Source organism: Mustela nivalis (assembly GCF_964662115.1).
Source record: "Mustela nivalis genome assembly, chromosome: 8".
NCBI classification, from domain to species: Eukaryota; Metazoa; Chordata; class Mammalia; order Carnivora; family Mustelidae; genus Mustela; species Mustela nivalis.
Genome location: NC_139027.1, coordinates 105,913,274 through 105,932,148, shown reverse-complemented (window position 1 = coordinate 105,932,148; position 18,875 = coordinate 105,913,274). Strand labels below are relative to the sequence as shown.

The 18,875-nt window shown below is 34.5% G+C and overlaps 1 protein-coding gene and 1 pseudogene across 13 annotated transcripts in view; one reads left to right on the top strand and one right to left on the bottom strand.

Annotated features, from left to right (window-relative positions):
* The window catches only part of MACROD2 (mono-ADP ribosylhydrolase 2), a 1,944,634-nt gene that overhangs the window by 273,885 nt on the left and 1,651,874 nt on the right, over positions 1–18,875 (top strand). Inside the window, exon 4 of one of the 12 annotated variants that reach the window (XM_082743707.1) lies at positions 18,429–18,564. The exons of the other annotated variants lie outside the window; for them this stretch is intronic. Coding sequence (XP_082599833.1) covers positions 18,429–18,547 — 119 coding nt within the window. The 3' untranslated portion in view covers positions 18,548–18,564. Of the gene's footprint in view, positions 1–18,428; positions 18,565–18,875 lie in introns of those variants that run through there. 12 annotated transcript variants of the gene reach the window in all.
* Positions 13,961–15,376, bottom strand: LOC309872341 (UPF0415 protein C7orf25 pseudogene; annotated as a pseudogene). Its single transcript has one exon. The product of its transcript is annotated as a UPF0415 protein C7orf25 pseudogene (transcript).

The window sequence follows — 18,875 nt, the reverse complement described above, 5'->3', positions numbered from 1 at the left end:
TTATTGGTGATACATTTTGAAGCAAGCCCCAGATTCCATGCCATTCCCCCACACATATTTTAATAGATATCTCTTAAAAAAAATGGGTATTTTCTTACCTTGCCACAATGTCATTATGACATCTAACAAAATTAACCCTGATTCTTTTGTCCATATAATACTCTGTTTATATTCAGCATTTATCAGTTATCTAAAAATTGTTATTTTCCATTTGTTTTATGTGACAAAGAAATACCACACATTGAATTTTATTTTTTTTAATGTTCCTTCACTACCCATCTTTTTTTTTTTTTTTAAGATTTTATTTGTTTATTTGACAGACAGAGATCACAAGTAGACCGAGAGGCAGGCAGAGAGAGAGAGAGAGAGAGAGAGAGAGAAGCAGGCTCCCTGCTGAGCAGAGAGCCCAATGCGGGACTCGATCCCAGGATCCCGAGATCATGACCTGAGCCGAAGGCAGCGGCTTAACCCACTGAGCCACCCAGGCGCCCCACTACCCATCTTTTTAAAGCGAACTGAGCCAGATATCTCATATTCTATGTGTATGTTTGCTTTTGTGCCATTATATAGGTTGATTCCCTAGCCCCTGAGTTTCTTGTAAACAAGAAGTGAGTTATTAAGCTTCATTAGATTCAGTTTTAATTTATTTACATTTTTCATGAAGTTTTTCAGAAACTTAAATTGTGTGTCATAAATGGTTCCATATAAAATCATGATTGTTTTTAGGAATTGATGATAATCAGAAATTATAATCTTATGACCAAAAGAAATACCAGATTAATCCTTCTCCCGTTCACCTCCAAGTGTCTGTAGTCTACCCAAAAGTAGTAATTTCATATTAACGAATTCACATTAATAATTTCACATTAACAATTAACATGAAATGCTTATAAAAAGGGACAATGTCAAATAGGTTTCCCTGTAGTATTCATTAAATTATTGCATGGTACATGAGCTTTTGTTCCTCCTGCCCCTCCTTTTATCCCATCCTTTGAAAAACAGGCCATCAGTCCCCATAGCACCCTTTACCAAAATAGATAAATATCAACATCATGGTTGAAATACCAAAGCACAGTGCCAACTTGAGCACATTGCTAATAGCCACTGAGGGTAGTAAGCTAGTCTCTAAACATATTAAAATGCCTCAGAGGACTCCTTCAGCACTACATAATCAAGATTTGCTGATATGAGATGCTTTGTTAGGACCTGTTGTGAATGTTTCATTGCCTTATTGTGTGTGTGAAATTAGTGCCAATCTTCATAAATTGGCTTAGATAGTATACAACCAAAAGATCAGCTAAAAGGAGATTGAACTAGCTGAATGAAGCATATGGCAAATCACTGGGGAAAAAGCACATCATGTAGTGACTTTTAATTTGGAAATGAGAATGTAAGGATATATCTAATTTAAATGGGGCTTGTCTGAAAAATGTGCTGGTGTCTGTCATCTCAGAACTGAAATGTTTTGATTTGCTAAGCTTTGATTTGCATTGCTGAGGACAAGGATACTTATGACCAGAAATGTATGAGTCTTTGGAGAAAATAAATCATTAAGCTGGCTTATCCTCATTTTTATTCTCTTTCGTGCTAGTATTGACATGTTAGATCTTACTATTTTTAGCAACATAAATAAAAAGTATGGGAGCAAAGAGCATATGAGAAAAAAGTTCAGGTTACTTTTTTATTATATTTGGAGTTTTCAGGAAAATTAGATGAGGAATTTTTTTCACACAGAGTCTTTGAGCTTCATTATACAAGATAAAGTAAGAATAACGAATAGCTTATTGGCTAAAAATTTGGAGGATTTCTGTCATACTGAAGCCATTCTGTAACCATGTTGTGATTTGGGTGTCAGATTTTCTTCCACCTCTTAGGCAAACTTGTGTTTTTTATCGTGTTGTTTTTAAAAAGATTTTTGGATTTGTTTTTTAGTTCTAGTTTATTGTGTTGAAAACATCCTGCTTGCCACTCCTAATTCTGTCCCTGGGAAAGATTCCTGTTGGTGTATACTCCCATCGCTTAGGGATATTTTTTAAGCATTTTTAATCTACTAGTCCAAGAAATCTGCATAAAATGTGCATTAATATGTATTATATCAATAAAGAAATTATAGGGCAGGGCATTAAGCAGATGCCACATGCAAAATCATTTCTTTAGTATTGTCTCATTTTAGAAAGGAATATGGAGTAAAATTTAAAATATGTAAGACACATAAAGCTTTAATTAATTTGTATATGTCTGTGAAACACATATATATCAATTTCTCTCAAAAGCAACACATAAAAGTCTCTCTCTCTCTCTCTCTCTCTCTCTCTCTCTATATATATATATATATATATATATATCTCAAAGGAGTGATTCCATTCCATGTTAGATATAATTATTAGGATATGCCCTCTAAACTGATTTAAAATTCTCTTCTCTAGAAATTTCACTTAATTTCTGTTTTCTGATGTAATACTGAATGTACCTATACCTATTTCTTCCCTTTTACTTGGAAGTTTTTCAAATATATGAAGACAGAAATATATCTTTTCTCAGCTCTTTTTTTTTTTTTAAAGCTAAATCTCTCTTATTTTCACAATTCTTTTTCAATGTCATCATTTTAAGGTACCTGATAATTTTATTCAAACTATTTTAAATTACTGCATTTTGACACTATTATTGGAATATAGTACTTAGTACCTAACACACTACCCAGGTGTGGTCTGGTCAGAGCATTAAGACTATTGTTTCCTAACATCTGAATGTTGTACTGTTGGTTTTTCCACTAACACAGCCTAATGCATGATGTATTTTTAGTTGCAAACCCATAGAATGTTGTGGTCAACTAAACTTTATGTCCTCATTATCTTTTTTTAGAACAAAAAAATACTGTATTATGTGTGGTTAGTTGAAGCTTTAGGAGATGTTTTGAACCCTGTCCTGTTGTACACTCATAGCCTTACATATACATATCAGAAGAGTTACTATTTGTATTGATCAAAAATCTCTTCTTTTCCTCTCTTTCCATTGGTTCTTTCAATGAGATTTGAGTTCTAAATCCAACTTTCCCATTTATAAGTTGTGAGTGAGTCTGTGAGTGAGTTGTTGAGACTCTGAACTTTTATTTCTACATTTATAAAGCATAAATAACAGGTGTGAAGGTTAAATGAGATAATACATGCACAGATTTTAGCAGAGTATCTGGCATGTAGAAGGCATCTGATAAATGTAGATTTTCTTCCTTGTGTTGAGTTTGTACATAGAAGAATCTATATTAATTAACCCCTTGCTAGATAACCCCTAAAGCCACACTGTTTTCAAGTACTGTTCATGATAAGAACCTGACAAATTTCTGCTAGGCAAAAGGCAGACAGAATGCTAAGTAATCTTGAATTTAAAATAATACACATTTTTTTTTGTTATATAATGGAAAATATATTCAGTCTCAGAATCAGGATGAACATTTCCTGATCATCTGGGATGGTATAAAGTTAAACAAATCCTCTTATTTATACTTTGTAATTTTTTCTTTATCTCAGGAGCTGTGAACCCCATAGGAATTATAACTTTATTTGTACCTGATGCTAGATAATAATGTCAGAAATGCCCAATGGAAAATGGTGAAGGCCTTTCTACTTCTCTTCATACTGCTTTTACCTCTATTATCTCAGTTATTAAGCATGTCCTTAATTTATATAAAAATGTTGGGGCGCTTGGGTGGCTCAGTTGTTTAAGTGTCCAACTCTTGACTTTGGCTCAGGGCATGATCTTAGGGTCATGGGTTCCAGCTACATGTCAGGCTTCATGCTGAGTGTGGAGTCTCTTTCAGATTCTCTTTTTCCCTCTGTCCCTCCCCTGCTGATGTGCTCTCTCTCTCTCTAATAAATAAATCTTGGGGGGAAAAATACCTCTATTTAAAAATGTCACTGCAAGGCAGATTTTTTCCCAAGATAGTTAAAACTGTAAAGACAATTGAATGTTTTCTGGTATTTATCAAGCTTCATTGTAAACACCATTTAATTTCAAACAGGAATAATTTGACACAGATTCATTTGGTTTCCCATTAGAGTCTAGTAAGAGAGGAGTACAATGAATATAGGTTCCTTTTATGTCCCAATTGAGTCTTAGATGAAATTCTTTGAATTTTTTTGATGATTAGTAAGTATTAAATTGAAAATAGAAGCCTTTCTTTTATTCCATTGTTTTTTATTTCTGGAAACTTTTTCAAAATTAATCTAAGAACATTTTAATATGGAGAAAATTCCATAGCCATTCAGATCAATAAATATTGATAAGGCACTATTGTGAGCATGACATTTTGCTTGACTCTGTGATCAGTGAACTCTAAATTTTGTTGCCGTTACTGTTGTTTTGCTCTGAAGAAGCTTCCTTATAATATAGTGTTTTAAAATACAGTTGATCATAATAATAATTTTGAATTGAGGGGATATAAAAATAGATAAAAATTTGGAGTGCAGTTAGAAATATACTAATGAGGGGCACCTGGGTGGCTCAGTGGGTTAAGCCACTGCCTTCGGCTCACGTCATGATCCCAGGGTCCTGGGATCGAGTCCCGCATCGGGCTCTCTGCTCAGCAGGGAGCCTGCTTCCTCCTCTCTCTCTCTCTGACTGCCTCTCTGCCTACTTGTGATCTCTCTCTGTCAAATAAATAAATAAAAAATCTTTAAAAAAAAAAGAAATACACTAATGAAATCCTATGAGATCTTCAAAACTTATTTAAGTTGGTAGACAAAACTTATTTAAGTTGGTAGAATAGTTACTCAAGAAAGAACTTTCTGAGTGAATATGTTCAAAAATTCAGTTTTAGATATATAAGTTAAAAAATGTTTCCCAAAGAACTAGGTTGTCTGATGGTTTAAAGGTTTTGTGAGGCTAAGTTGTATTTGAATAACTTAACTGAGAATCTAGTGGTTAACTAATTAAACATTGTGGACTGGAAGATCTTACATCAAAGAAAAGGGTGGAAACCATTTTAATCCTGTTTACTCATTCATTTATCAAGTATTTATTTAATAAATGATTGAATAAAAAGAAAAAAGAAAGTAAAGAAATAGGCAGAGAATCTACTATAATTTAATCAGAGGTGAGGGAGGAGAGACCCCTGCAATATATATATATATATATTTATATTTTTTCACTTTCTAATTCTTCATATGAGAGGAAAGAACACAGTGCTGGAAGAGGAGATCTACAGCATTGTTTCAGCACTTAGCATCAGGTAGGGAAAAAAAGGACTGGCAAAAGAAAGTTTTCTGGGTTGAAATACTAATTTGGTCTCCGGGAGAGAAGCATCTCAATGCTTAGTTTTCCTGAGGGGGTGATAATTATTTGGAAAGGACTTCCAACTTCAGGTTAAGATGAATGAGATGAGGTATAAGAGCATCAGAAAGAGCTACTAGGTAAGTAAATGTTTAGAAAATGCTGATAATAGTTAGTGAACAGTGAATCTTTGTAGCTAATGGTTAACTTTTAAATTTGCTTTTAGATTGATCTTAAATAACTTGCTTAATAGCAATTTCAAAAAATAAAATTTCTATAAAGTATTATTCAAAAGTATTCAGATATATACATGTGCATATACATACATATTCATAATGCAATTTCCACCTACTTTGTTGCCATCTTGGCCTTTCTATTTAGAATGTACTGAGCACTGGAGAGGAAAAAGCTACAGATTATCCACCAGTGGATAAATTACTAAAGTTTAACTTTAAAAGGATTGAAATTAGGGGTGCCTGGGTGGCTCAGTGGGTTAAGCCTCTGCCTTTGGGTCCTGGGCTTGAGGCCTGCATCGGGCTTTTTGCTCAGCGGGGAGCCTACTTCCCTCTCTCTCTCTGCCTGCCTCTCTGCCTACTTGTGATCTCTGTCTGTCAAATAAATAAAATATTTTTTAAAAAAGGATTGAAAATAAATTGGTATGGCTATATAGAATGTAAATAAAAGTACACTAGTTGAGTATTTGAGAAGCACAGTAATATTTTCTATAAGTTCTAGTAGTCTTCTTCAGCAGCGTTCTCCCTCCTTCATCTGTTTTTGTAAAAAATGTAAGATTGGTATCACTGTAAGTAAGTATGTATCCATAATATAAATATGATCCCTAATTAAATCTTAAATGAAATGGAATGTATTTCATATTGTTTGTGTTTCAGTTACTTGCTAATTTAATTAGAAGACATAAGTACAGGAAAATAATCAGGACTTCAAAGTACTACCATTTTGAATAAATTACTATCACATTTAATAAGATTTTAGAATACAGAATACAACTATCTTCTGCCCTGTGGGTATATCAGAAAATATAATCTGTTGATTTTAAATGAGAGTTATTTATTGTTTTAAACAGACTGCAATTAAAGTATGAAAGTTACTTTGAATCCATTTTTTAAGTTGACTATTTTGGGATTTTTATATATATAAATATAATTATATATATTTAAATTATATATTTATAATATATAAATATATATAAATTATATATATTTTAATATAAATTTTATATATATTTATATCTATATAAATTTATATAGATATATAAATTTATATAACTATAATTATATATTTATAAATATATATTATATTTAAATTATATATATAATTTATATATAAAAGAAGAAGAAAAAAATATATATGTTTATATATGAATCAATTCTTGTGGTTTTTTCAGTATACGTGGAGTTGCTGTAAGTGAAGTTCATGAAAAGTGGGCTGTTGGGATAGGGTAGGTCTTGAAATGGGAGTGTGGTGGGTGTTTGTATGCTTCTGGATAGGGCAAGGGAGAGCATCAAAATGATGTTTGAGGAAAATATTTGTGTTTCATGCCTGTGGTATTGTATTGGAGATAGGAAGTGTTAAAGGCTGGAGTACTACATAAAACTGTTGGCATTTCAGCAAAAATGATTAACTTTCCAGATCCCTAACAATGAAAGCGGAAAATAGTTCCCTTCTCACAGGCTGTCTTCCTTCCCCTTCCTCCTAGAAAAAACAAAAACAAAAACAACAATAAACCCCAAAATGCTATTTTATTTGACTAGCTAACCCTAGGGCAATTTTCCTTTTCTCTTACCTTTATGCTTGCTCTTGATGCAGTTAGGCTGTTCTTCAACTCTAGGGATTGCCATGAATTTCATGGTAGACCTTTGTTGTCTTAAGGTGCCTTTTGTTATGATAATAGTAAAGATACCTTTAATAAAAGATAGCAATGTAGAGATCCTATGTACTTTATCAGATAATTTACTTGCATTTTGATAATTAGAGTGCAAGGATACTGCTTTTTATTTTTGCAGATAGGGAAATTGAATCTCAGAGAGGCTCAACAACTTCCTTGTGATCTTTTAAGCAGATAAGGGATGGAAGCAGGATTTGAGCTCCAAAGCATTTTACTTTTCATGCTGCTCTAATGCCTTTTAATTGAAACATCTTCTCTTGTATATGATAAATGTATATACTATACAATTATGTCCAGATAGTTAAAAGCAAAGATTTCTTTTTTCCCTTTCTAAATCCATATTTCAAATGAATGATGTAGTATATGAAGTTTTTTCCAGCACTTGGGAGATAGATGTCAACACTAATGAGGAAACATTTCCAAATTAGTGTGTCACCTGGGAATTCAACCAGGAGTAATTGGATGACCTTTGAGAAAATCAAGATCCTTGTCAGAAGGAAATTTCTTTATCACTCCATGGAATAGTGTTTCAGTGAAAGAGGATTTTACTATCCATTTTCAATAAAGAACAATAAAGAATTATCCTAAACTGTATGCTTATTATTGAAATTAGTCCTTTCAATAATGAAAGACTAACCAAATATCCTATGGTAACTTTTCTGTTTTCCAATATCTGTCTGGAACTTGACATTATCACACACAGAAAAGTATGACCTAAAGCCTTTAAGAACCTGGTTTACTACATGAATGTGTATGTGTGTGTGTGGTTTTTTGTTTGTTTGTTTGTTTGTTTATTATTTATTTTTTAATTAATTATTTTTAGTAACATGTAATGTATTATTTGCCCCAGGGGTAAGGTTTGTGAATCATTAGGCTTACACATTGCACAGCACTCACCATAGCCCATACCCTCCCCAATGTCCATAACCCAACCACCCTATCCTTATACCATCACCCCCAGCAACCCTCAGTGTGTTTTGTGAGATTAAAAGTCTCTTATGGTTTGTCTCCCTCCTGATCCCATCTTGTTTCATTTTTTCTCTCCCTACCCCCCCAAACCCCCTGCCTTGCCTCTCAAATTCCTCATATCAGAGAGATCATATGATAATTGTCTTTCTATGATAGACTTATTTTGCTCAGCATAATACCCTGTAGATCCATCCACATCGTTGCAAATGGCAAGATTTCATTTCTTTTGATGGCTGCATAGTATTCCATTTTGTGTGTGTGTGTGTGTGTGTGTGTGTGTGTGTGTGTGTACACACTCACACTACATCTTCTTTATCCATTAATCTGTTGATGGACATCTATGTTCTTTTCATAGTTTGGCTATTGTGGACATTGCTGCTATAAACATTCAGGTGCACATGCCCCTTTGGATCACTACATTTGTATCTTTAGGGTAAATACCCAGTAGTGCAATTGCTGGGTCATAGTGTAGCACTATTTCCACATGAATATATTTTTAAAATTTGGAGACATTCAGAAAGTGAGAAGTACATATATAACTTTGTCTAAGGATACTACTTAAAGACATGTGTAATCATTTATAGATACCAAACATATTCTATAGAAGTTTATGAATTTAATATCTTTGAGGAAACAGATATACCAAATGTGTTTAATAGGAAGTTGTTTAATAGGAAGTTTAATTTGAAAGTTTTCCTAAGGTTGATTATATAATAATGGTTCAAGAATTATGATTATGAAATACCCAATAAAAATAATCTTCTGTGAGTAGTGAGTACAGGAACGCCAGCTACCAGATATTTGATTAAAATTATATTGACAGGCATCAGGGGAGACTGGGACCAGGTATCTCTCCCTCAAGTATGAAAGACTCAAGACAATTATTTCAAAGGTCCAAGGATTGACACAGGGGCCTGAAGCTCATTTAGGTCATGGATTTGAAGAGCCCGTGTATCAAAACTGAAGTTAAATATCTTTAGAAACTAGCAGTTTGTAAAAAGTAATAAAACATTTCACCTTTTTTTAGCATCTTGTAGGGAAAAGAAATCCTCCGTATACTATGACATTTACCCTCTTCTGCATGACTTTATTGTATTGGTTGATCATTATTTCTTCTTAAATTCAACCTAGGAATAAAGCTTCCAAGATCATGTTTTATAAAAGCTAAAAATTATTTGGAATTCCTATGAATCAATACTCCAAAGGAGATATGAAAAAGTTATATTTTCATATTTCTTTGAAAAGCAATAGAAAAAAATTCCATATAGCAGTGGTTTTCAAATTTTTGGTCTCAAAACCCTTTGTACTTTTAAAAGTTATCTAGGGCCCTAAAAAGTTTCAATTTATGTATATTTTATATTGTATAGTTAAAAAATGTTTAAAATAGTTAATTCATCTTAAAACAAGTCAATAACAACATCTAAGAAAATTACATATATCCATACAAAAGCTGGTACACAAATGCTCATAATCATTTATAATAGTGAAAAAAACAGGAACAACTCAGAGTTTCATCATTTGATGAATGGATAAGCAAAATGCAATAAATTCATCCACTGGAAAAGTATATGGCCATAAGAAGTAATAAAATACAGGTATATGCAGGTATACATATAATACAGGTATAGTATGGATGAAACTTGAAAATTTTATGCTAAGTGAAAGTAACTAGACAGAAAAGGCCATATAGTATGTGATTTTATTAATGTAAAATGTCCAGAATAGAAAAAAATATGTAGAGACACAAAGAAGATTAGCTGTTGCCAGGGACTGAAGATATAGGGAAATAAGGAATGACTATTAATAGAAACATAGTTTCTTTTGGGGATAATGAAAGTATTCTGGGATTAGTGGTGATGGTGAGACACTTTGTAATTATACTAAGAACACTGAATTTTGTGTTTCATAATGCTTTATGTATAATATAATGCTTTATAATGGTGAATTTTATATTGTATATATCATTAAAACATACACAAAAATATAATAAACATGTATTTCAACATATATAATTTTAATAGGAATAACTATATTTCCCGGACAAAAATAATTAAGGTTGCGTTGCTTTACAGTTTTTGCAGATCTCTTTGGTGATTGCTTGATGAGATTAACTGGAGTCTTATGTTTGCTTCTGCATTCTATTTATTGCAGTATGTTGTTTTGCTTGAAATACATAAAAACTCACCTTACACAGATACGGTGAAGAAAGGAGGAATATTATTGTAGATTATTCAGATAATTGTGGATATTTTTCTCCGATTTTATATTAAAACTTGACATGTAATAATCCTTAAAATTTAGTTGCAGTTATTGAAACATCAGCCTGGGATGGGAAGTTCAGGGTGACTCATACACATGGACACTTAGACCTGACTGTTGATGGATGCTCAGATGACCAGAATGCCTCCATTTTCCTCTGTGTGGCCTCTGGATGTGACTTGGGCTTCTCAAAGCATGGTGTCTGGATTCCAAAAGGAAATATTCTTAGGGAGAAGGTAGAAGCTATGGAATTTCTAAGGCCCAGCCTCAGAAATTATAGTTTATTTCCCTACATTCTGTTGGACAAAGTTGCAGGGTAGGTCCAGACTCAAGGGCAAGAGAAATAGACTCCACTTTTTGATGGAAAGAGTAGCAAAAAATTTGAAACTATCTATCCTTCACTGTATGACCTTTACTGACGTCTTGGATGCTGTGCCTTATGGGAGCTTAGTAAATAGTATGATTAAGTGTTGCTCTTTATACTCTTGCAACTTCCACTTTGCAAATTAACAGCATCTAAATTGGATGCTTTTGTTTGAATTATTTAAAATATATTACCAATGCAAAATATTTAAAGCAGTGAGACTCAAGAGTGTCTTATATCTTTTAATTATCTGCCTATCCCTCCTGTTTTTTAATATTTGACATTATTGTTCAGTTTTGTTGTTTACATTTAGTTACCTAGGAACTTCTTTCAGTGCAATGTGAAAAGTGTAATATAAGGAGAATATTAAACTGTGTGTTCTAGTATAAGTTTGCTGTTTTTAAATTATGTATCTCCACTTCCTATCAATGTTTATTCTGTAAGAGTGCCCTGGTTTTGCCCTTAAGGGCTATCTATCAGCAGTAGTTATAAGAAGGTACATCAATCAGGGTTTGATTCATGTGGTTACTTAGTTATAATCATCTTTGGAAGAAATTAAGCCAACAACAGTTAAAAAAAAATATGCTTCTTAATGTGGAGGCAAAAAAAAAAAAAGAGTAAGCAAAAAATATATATGTATTTTTACAACTGGCTACAATTTTCAAATTGCTTTTCACACATCCCAAAGTTAAAGTGCTGACGAAATGCCTTTCAGGTTTTCTTTTGGTTTCTTTAGGGAAGGTAATATTTTATGTAAACCCAGGTTGGAAATGCTTACTTGTTATTAAGCACTTATGTAATTTGGGAATTTTGATAGTTATCAAAGCATGCTAAAAGCCTCATTCAGCTGCCCTTAAAAGTTGCTTCTGGAAATCTGTTTTGAAATTGCTTCAGAAAGCCTTATTCATGCTGTATAGAAAATCAAGCTTTTTCTCCATTGCAAAATGGCCAAGTGTCTGTACATTGTTAGTAGGGGTATTAGGTTGGGCATGCCTGCTGTTACTGATCATGGGTAAGTAAAGCACTGTAGTTCCTTAGAAGAACAGTATCAGGGCAACTAAAGCTTGATTGACAGCTCAGCATACTGAAAAATCTTAAATGTTAAATTCGTTTCAGAATATTTGGTAGAAAGACATTATAGAACTTGGAGCCTAGTGTACAAAACTTCTCCAGAGCATTGCTGTCAACTCTATTTGCAGTACCAAAGCATAATTGGTCACCATTACCATTTGAAATAGCAGATTTTCTTACTGTAGTATAATAGGTGTTTCTCAGAAACCCTCTGGCTATTTTAGTCACATCTGAAACAAGGATGTGGATTTTAAGTATTCTTGAAAGGAAGATGTAGAATTATGGACATAATTTCAGTTAAATCTGTACTGGTAACTAAACTGTCATTAAGATGAGTTTTCAGATTAGATTCACGCTAGGAAAGAACTGCCACACTCCTGTACCTTATTGAGTATAAAGGAAACAGCCCTAATGATTCACTGAATGATCTCAATTACTTAATACTATCTAAATGTCTGTAACAACCCCAGTGCATTTCATAAATTCTCTGAGTACTTCATATTTCCTTTCATTCTATTTTGGTAGCTAGATGATTTCTCCGATCAGTTTTTCCTCATGCCAATCAATGCCTTCAATATCTTTTATCCACCACTTACCAGTTTTCAGTCCTCAGCTCCAGTCCCCAAGATGCCCTGCCAAACTACCTTTATTAACCAGAGTAACCTTTTTTTAAAATTTAAATTTAAATAATCAACCAGATTAACCTTTATTCATGTCTCCCTTCTTTGCATTCACAGCTTTGTTAGGGTCCATAGCATACACTAAACAGTTACTTGTTTCCTAATCATCTTATTCTTTTATCTATTTTATCTAATCTTTCTCTTATTCCATAAACATTTATCATGCTTTCCAATGCAATTTGCAAGGCACTGTCCTTATTCCTATGGTAGAAATAAATTTGTATTCAATCTTTATCCTCAAAATGAGACAAATGAATAAGTGGTCATAATATAAGGCACTATGTGTGAAATGGTGTCACTAGAATTCATTTTATTTCTCCAAATAGACTCCGTCCCATAAAAAAGATCACTTTTAGTGTGGTGATCAGGATGAAGACATGGAAAATGGGCAGTGAAATGGAGATTAAAAAATGGATGTGTAAGTTTTTTAAAGTGAAAAAGATGGTACAGAACGGCATTCTGATACAAGAAACTAATTTAGAAAACATGAGAGTGGGGAAGAATAGGTTGAGTTTGGAGGATTTCAGGTCAACTCTAGTTCAGTGTTAAGTATTAAGGAGTAGTAATAAAACACTTTTATTTTATTAGAAACATGCCAGTATCTCCAGATCCAGAAATCTGCCTTGATTTCTTCTGTAGTCTAAGTCTTAAATGTTTGTTCTGATTTCTGTTTGGATATTGATATGTTAATGAAAGTCTTCATCTGGGTTGCTGTTTTTGTTGCATGGAAAAATTGTTCCCAATGTTTCAAAGACATTTTTTGAAACAAACTATTGTTGGCTATCAGATATGCTTGTTTATGGATTGATTGTAAAAAATGGTAAAACAATGTAAATTCCTAGAAGTCATCAAAAATAAATATGTTAAAATGAATGTTATTTCGAACCCATAGTAACCAATGAAACTCACATTCTCTCTGTTGTGATAGGTACATACCATTTCCCCTGAGGGAAAAAATATACAAGGAACCCTATTCAGTTACCTTGTAACATTTACTTTTTTTTTTTTTTTAAAGATTTATTTACTTGAGAGAGAGAGAAAGAGAGCATGGGGAGGAGGAACCAAAGAAGAGGGAGAGAGATTCTTTTTTTTTTTTTTTAAAGATTTTATTTATTTATTTGACAGACAGAGATTGCAAGTAGGCAGAGAGAGAGAGAGAGAGAGGGAAGCAGGCTCCCTGCTGAGCAGAGAGCCCTACGTGGAGCTCAATCCTAGGAGTCTGGGATCATGACCCGAGCTGAAGGCAGAGGCTTTAACCCATTGAGCCACCCAGGCACTCCAGGGGAGAGAAATTCCTTTTTTTTTTTTTTTTTTTTTTAAAGCTTTATATAGATGTATTTTCTTGGTTGCTAAAACGTAGGCAGTTTGGTAAATCGTTTGTCTCTTGTACTTTTTCTACTTTGGGTTATGTATTTTATAGATGACACACACAATCAATTCTACAGGTTAAGAGTGCTAAGTATTATTTTTACTATAGACCTTTTCTTCCTTCCCATTTAAGATGGGAAGACCCAGCCTTTGGTATCAATAACTTATTTCCATGAAAATATTTAAAGGGTATCATCAGTGTTCATAGTTGTTGTGTGGTCTTTTGGTAAAGGGGTGGCTAGAGCCTCTTTGCTCTCAGTAAGTGCTCTAGGCTGATGGATAAACACACTAAATTTAACACCCTGGTTGTTGGCAGCTCTGACAAAACCACTATTGGCAGTCATCGTGATGGCTTTTAGAGTGTCTCCTGTCCCAAAAATTGTTAGCGAGCGGCTATTGATTTTTGAACTGGCCACTAGTCTCAAGGTATGCTCAGAAGGCTGGTCAGGTACCACATTAGTTTGCTTAATCAGCATAGTGGCCCTCTCTCTCTCCCCAGGTCCTCCTAAGGTATCTAGAATAGACTGAAAGTCTTTGACAGCAGAATGACAGGCAAACAACTCCTTGTCCTTCATAAACGCCTCCAGCTGTGGCAAAACCTGCTCCTTCCTCTCTTGCTCTGCTTGTTCCGTAAGCACTTTCTCTTTGAAGACAAAGTGGCAACCTCCATAGCTGAGGGCAGATACGTATGTAATTAAAGTCGTAATGTCCAGATTCACTCTTTTGTACACATCGACCTTAATTTCTGTTGGAAAGGCAACACTTGCTAGAATATTTTCTCGGTCCACTTGGGTCACCTGCAAAAATTCAGGACCCTCATCATCTGACTCACTCTCCCTGGGCTGGAGCTCTTCTGGGTGATCTAACAGAGAGTTAACGGCTACTATGTCTCTTCTCACAGAAATGCCCATTTCTTTGAGCTTCTCTGCCATGGGGCTGGAGACGCTGTTGTAAAATGCAAAGATGATGTGAGGGTTGCTGTACTGCACTGGCTGCTGGTGACTGGCCTGGAGGAAGTCTTCAGCCTGCTCAATGATACTTTTGTCACCATACTGGCCCCTGCCCAGCCAGATGTTATGAAGAGCTTCAGCCTTTCGGCCAATGGCTTTCACCCAGGTATGACCACCATTGGCAACCACATCCACCACTAGGGTCTGCTTTTCTCCCATGGTATCTGTGTAACCAAAGACATGAAGAACACTAACAACTTCTTCCAAGTTTTCTGCTGATTCCACGATGGCTCTTCGGTGTGTTAGGTTAGTGCTCTGCAGATGGGATTCCTTAATTGCTACTTTCCCGGCTTCTACTTTCTGTAAGAATTTTAACTCTGCCTTCAATTTGCTGCACAGCTTTGCGCCACCTTCTATGCCGCCTTTTCTTGATCTAGACAGTGATTCTGCTCTCTTGATCAGTTCCTTGGCGATGGCGATTCGTTCACAGAGCATGGAGTGTGCAGACATGCTGACAGCATTATTCCTTTCCGGCTGTGCCAGGACCGCGTGCGCGAGTCGGGGAGAGAAATTCTTAATCACATTCCACGCTGAGCTAATCGTGGAGCCCCATGTGGGGCTCGATCTTACAGTCCTGATATCAGGACCTGAGTGGAAGTGAGTCGGACACCTAACTCACTGAGCCACTCAGGCGCCTCACCTTGTAAAATTTACTTTCGAGTTAATAAGTGTCCTCAGTTGGCTCATAGTTCACTACATTGGAAGATTTTATTTGATCATAGCATATTTCTTCTGTCGAAAGTGAAAAACAAAACTAAATCTAGAGGGCAAAAAACTTGGGAATTTTCTCTCTTTCTTTCTCTCATTTTTTTTTAAGATTTTTTATTTATTTATTTGACAGAGAGAGATTACAAGTAGGCAGAGAGGCAGGCAGAGAGAGAGGGGGAAGCAGGCTCCCTGCTGAGCAGAGTGCCCGATGCGGGACTCGATCCCAGGACCCTGAGATCATGACCTGAGCCGAAGGCAGCGGCTTAACCCACTGAGCCATACAGGCGCCTCTTTCTCTCAATTTGTAATCTCATATTTTACAGGAAGGTGACACCATGGCTTTTTGTTATGACATCATGTTATGGATGACATTGACCAACTATTGGTAGGCATGTAAGGAAGTGGTGATTATTTCTGTTGAAAGTAATAATTATATTTTTTCATTTATACCCCTCCCCCACAAGGATCAGTGATATTTGTTGATGAAGTTTAGTGGTCCCTACAATCTTGTTTCTGTTAGGTATCTGTTTGTACAAGACTGTCTCCAAAATGGGAAGGAACTTTGTGATTTGTTATTATCCTGTCACTGATGTCAGAAATAAGGGCACATTTTGCAGCAAAAAAAGTAAAAAAAAGTAAAAACACAATTCTGTAGAAATGGAATTTTATATACAGAAACAATATTAAAATATTTTCTCTGTACATTCACTAGAACTTTAGGGATTAACATACCATGTTTGTAAAATAAGAATATGAACCACATGAGGAAAAAAATACCCAATTGATTCTAAGAATTTAAAAATTACTGTTAATGTTATAGTAGTTAAAATCTTATGTAAGTATTCCAATATCTTCTATCAATTAGTGTCATATACTACTGGAATAAATCTTTTGTTTCCATTTTTAGCATCTCTGTACTTTAGTTTTTCTTTTTAGGTGCTTTTTATTTCCTTACAAAATATGCTGTTTTGCATCATTTTTTTTCTGTAAAAATAGGCATAAGCAAAAACTACAGTATTTTGGTATAATAGCTATACTCACCATTTTCCTCTAAGACCCATGAATTGTGATAAGTCAAAAACCCCAAATCCATTATTAGACTATTCCCCATGCCAGGTTTTTATTACTAATATGTTGTTTATTTTAAATCATCTTTTGAGTTATTGACTATTTTATGGTGTCTCATAACAACAATTTCTATTTGTTTTATATACTTCATAGAGTAGTTTTTTTTTTTTTTTTTTTTTTTTGCCTCATTCCATCATATGTAATGGCTTAGCTTTGAAATCTTTGCTTGATTTAGGGGAAGTTAATTTGCTTTAACAATTACTGTCTAAAATAGCTCAGGTTTTGTGTGGTCTTATAAAAACTTTATCTTGAAATGCTCTGAAAGGTGCTTTATTTTTTATTTCTTTCTTTTTTTTTTTAATTTTTAAAATTCCTCCTGGTATTCTTGTCACATACCAGGAAATTAAGCAGATGCTCAAATTGACTCTGCTAGGTAATATTAAAATGCATAAATTCAGGTTTCAAAGCAATTGATAACTTTCACTCCTACATTATTCTTCCAATATTTTACTCCTACTCGGTGACATTTTTACCCAAGGCTTCTAGCAGCTGTTTTGCTACTTAACCTCTAGCTAATTGCTTCTTTTCCCCTCAGCCTGACTCCACAGAGTGATGGATCTGTTTTCTGTAGGCTTCCTTGCAATTCTTAACTGAACCCCTAGAGTACTATGTCCTATCTTATTCTTTTCCATTCTTCCCCAATGAGGCATGACCAAAAGATTGTTGTATCCTTGAGAGGCAAATTCTTGGAATGGAGTGGCAGATGGATATACAAGAATCACCAGTGCAGTGCTAATGGAAATTCAACTCCAATTAGATTTTAAAGTTGGTTGCTTTCAAAAAGTCTAGAAGTAATATTAATAGAACTGTTTGCCCTTTTGGGATTTTCTTCCTTGCTAAGCTGTGAGGCAAGGTGGTGATGATATTGGACAAATCTGGATTTAAGAAATGATGATGATTATAATAATGATGATGGTGATGATGATGACAAACATTGCAGCTAACATTTAGTGAACACATGTTATAAATTAGAGAATGAGTTAGGCCTTTTGTACAATATTGTGAGCATCTGTTGGTTGCCTTCAATGTCAGTGTGTTATTTTTCTATTATTGTATAACCAATCACCACAAACTTAGTGGTTTGATACAATACACATTTATTATCTTAGTTTCTGTGCTCAGGAGTTTGGACACAGCTGAATCTGCTGTTTACAGATTCATAATGCTACAATCAGGGTTTTATTTAGGACTGAAGTCTCATCCAGAGGCTCATGCAAGAAAGACTCTCCTTCCTTGCTTTTGTAGTTGCTGGATTGAGAGCTTTATTTTTTTGCTGGCTGTTTTTTAGAAGCTACCTTCAACTTCTAGAGGCCACCCTCACTTCCTTGCTATGTTTACCGTTATGGCCACTGACTTCCTCATAGCTCTTTCTGGAAGAGAGAAAAACTCCTGCAAGACAAATGCTAAATCAATCATGTACACTAATCATCTCTATTCCATCCTTTCCATATTCTGTTGCTTCGAAGGAAGTTACAGCTTTTGCCCATACTCGAGAGGAAGACATTGCACAAGCGTATGAATACAAGGTGGTAGGGATCATGGAGTCATCTTAGGAATCTATACAGCCTGCTGGAGATTGCTATATGTGTCGCAGTGTCTATCCTTTTGTCTCCCCAAGGAAGTAGGAAACATCTCATTGTTAAATGGATATATGGTCACCTGCAATAAAGACTTCATTCTCTAAATTTCCTTTTGGCTAGGTATACCTTGCGACCAAGTATGGAAGAATCTGGAATCTGGAGGATTCTGGAGGAGGATTTCAGTCCATCAGCATTTAAGGATCCCTACTCCCAACTTCTTTAATGTGAAAGAGAAATAAAATTTTATTTTGTTTAAGCCATTGTTATTTTGTTTGCAACTCAGCCTATTCTTAACTGATACTCTTTTCTAACATCTGTTCTCCTCTTTTCTCTTTCCAACAGCCCTTTATTTCCATTTTGTGGTCTATGTTTTGTTCCCTAAGGAACTTGAAATGACCCCTAGGGTCAAGTTATCCAATGAGAACATTCTGTCTCCTGTTCATGAGTATGAAAGTATAACCTGTACCAGTCTACTCAGAGTGAATCTCAAACTTTTACTGGAAAATTATGGTGTATTATGTGTATGTAACAATAATTCTTAGAAATCCTATTTTCCATTCCACCGTC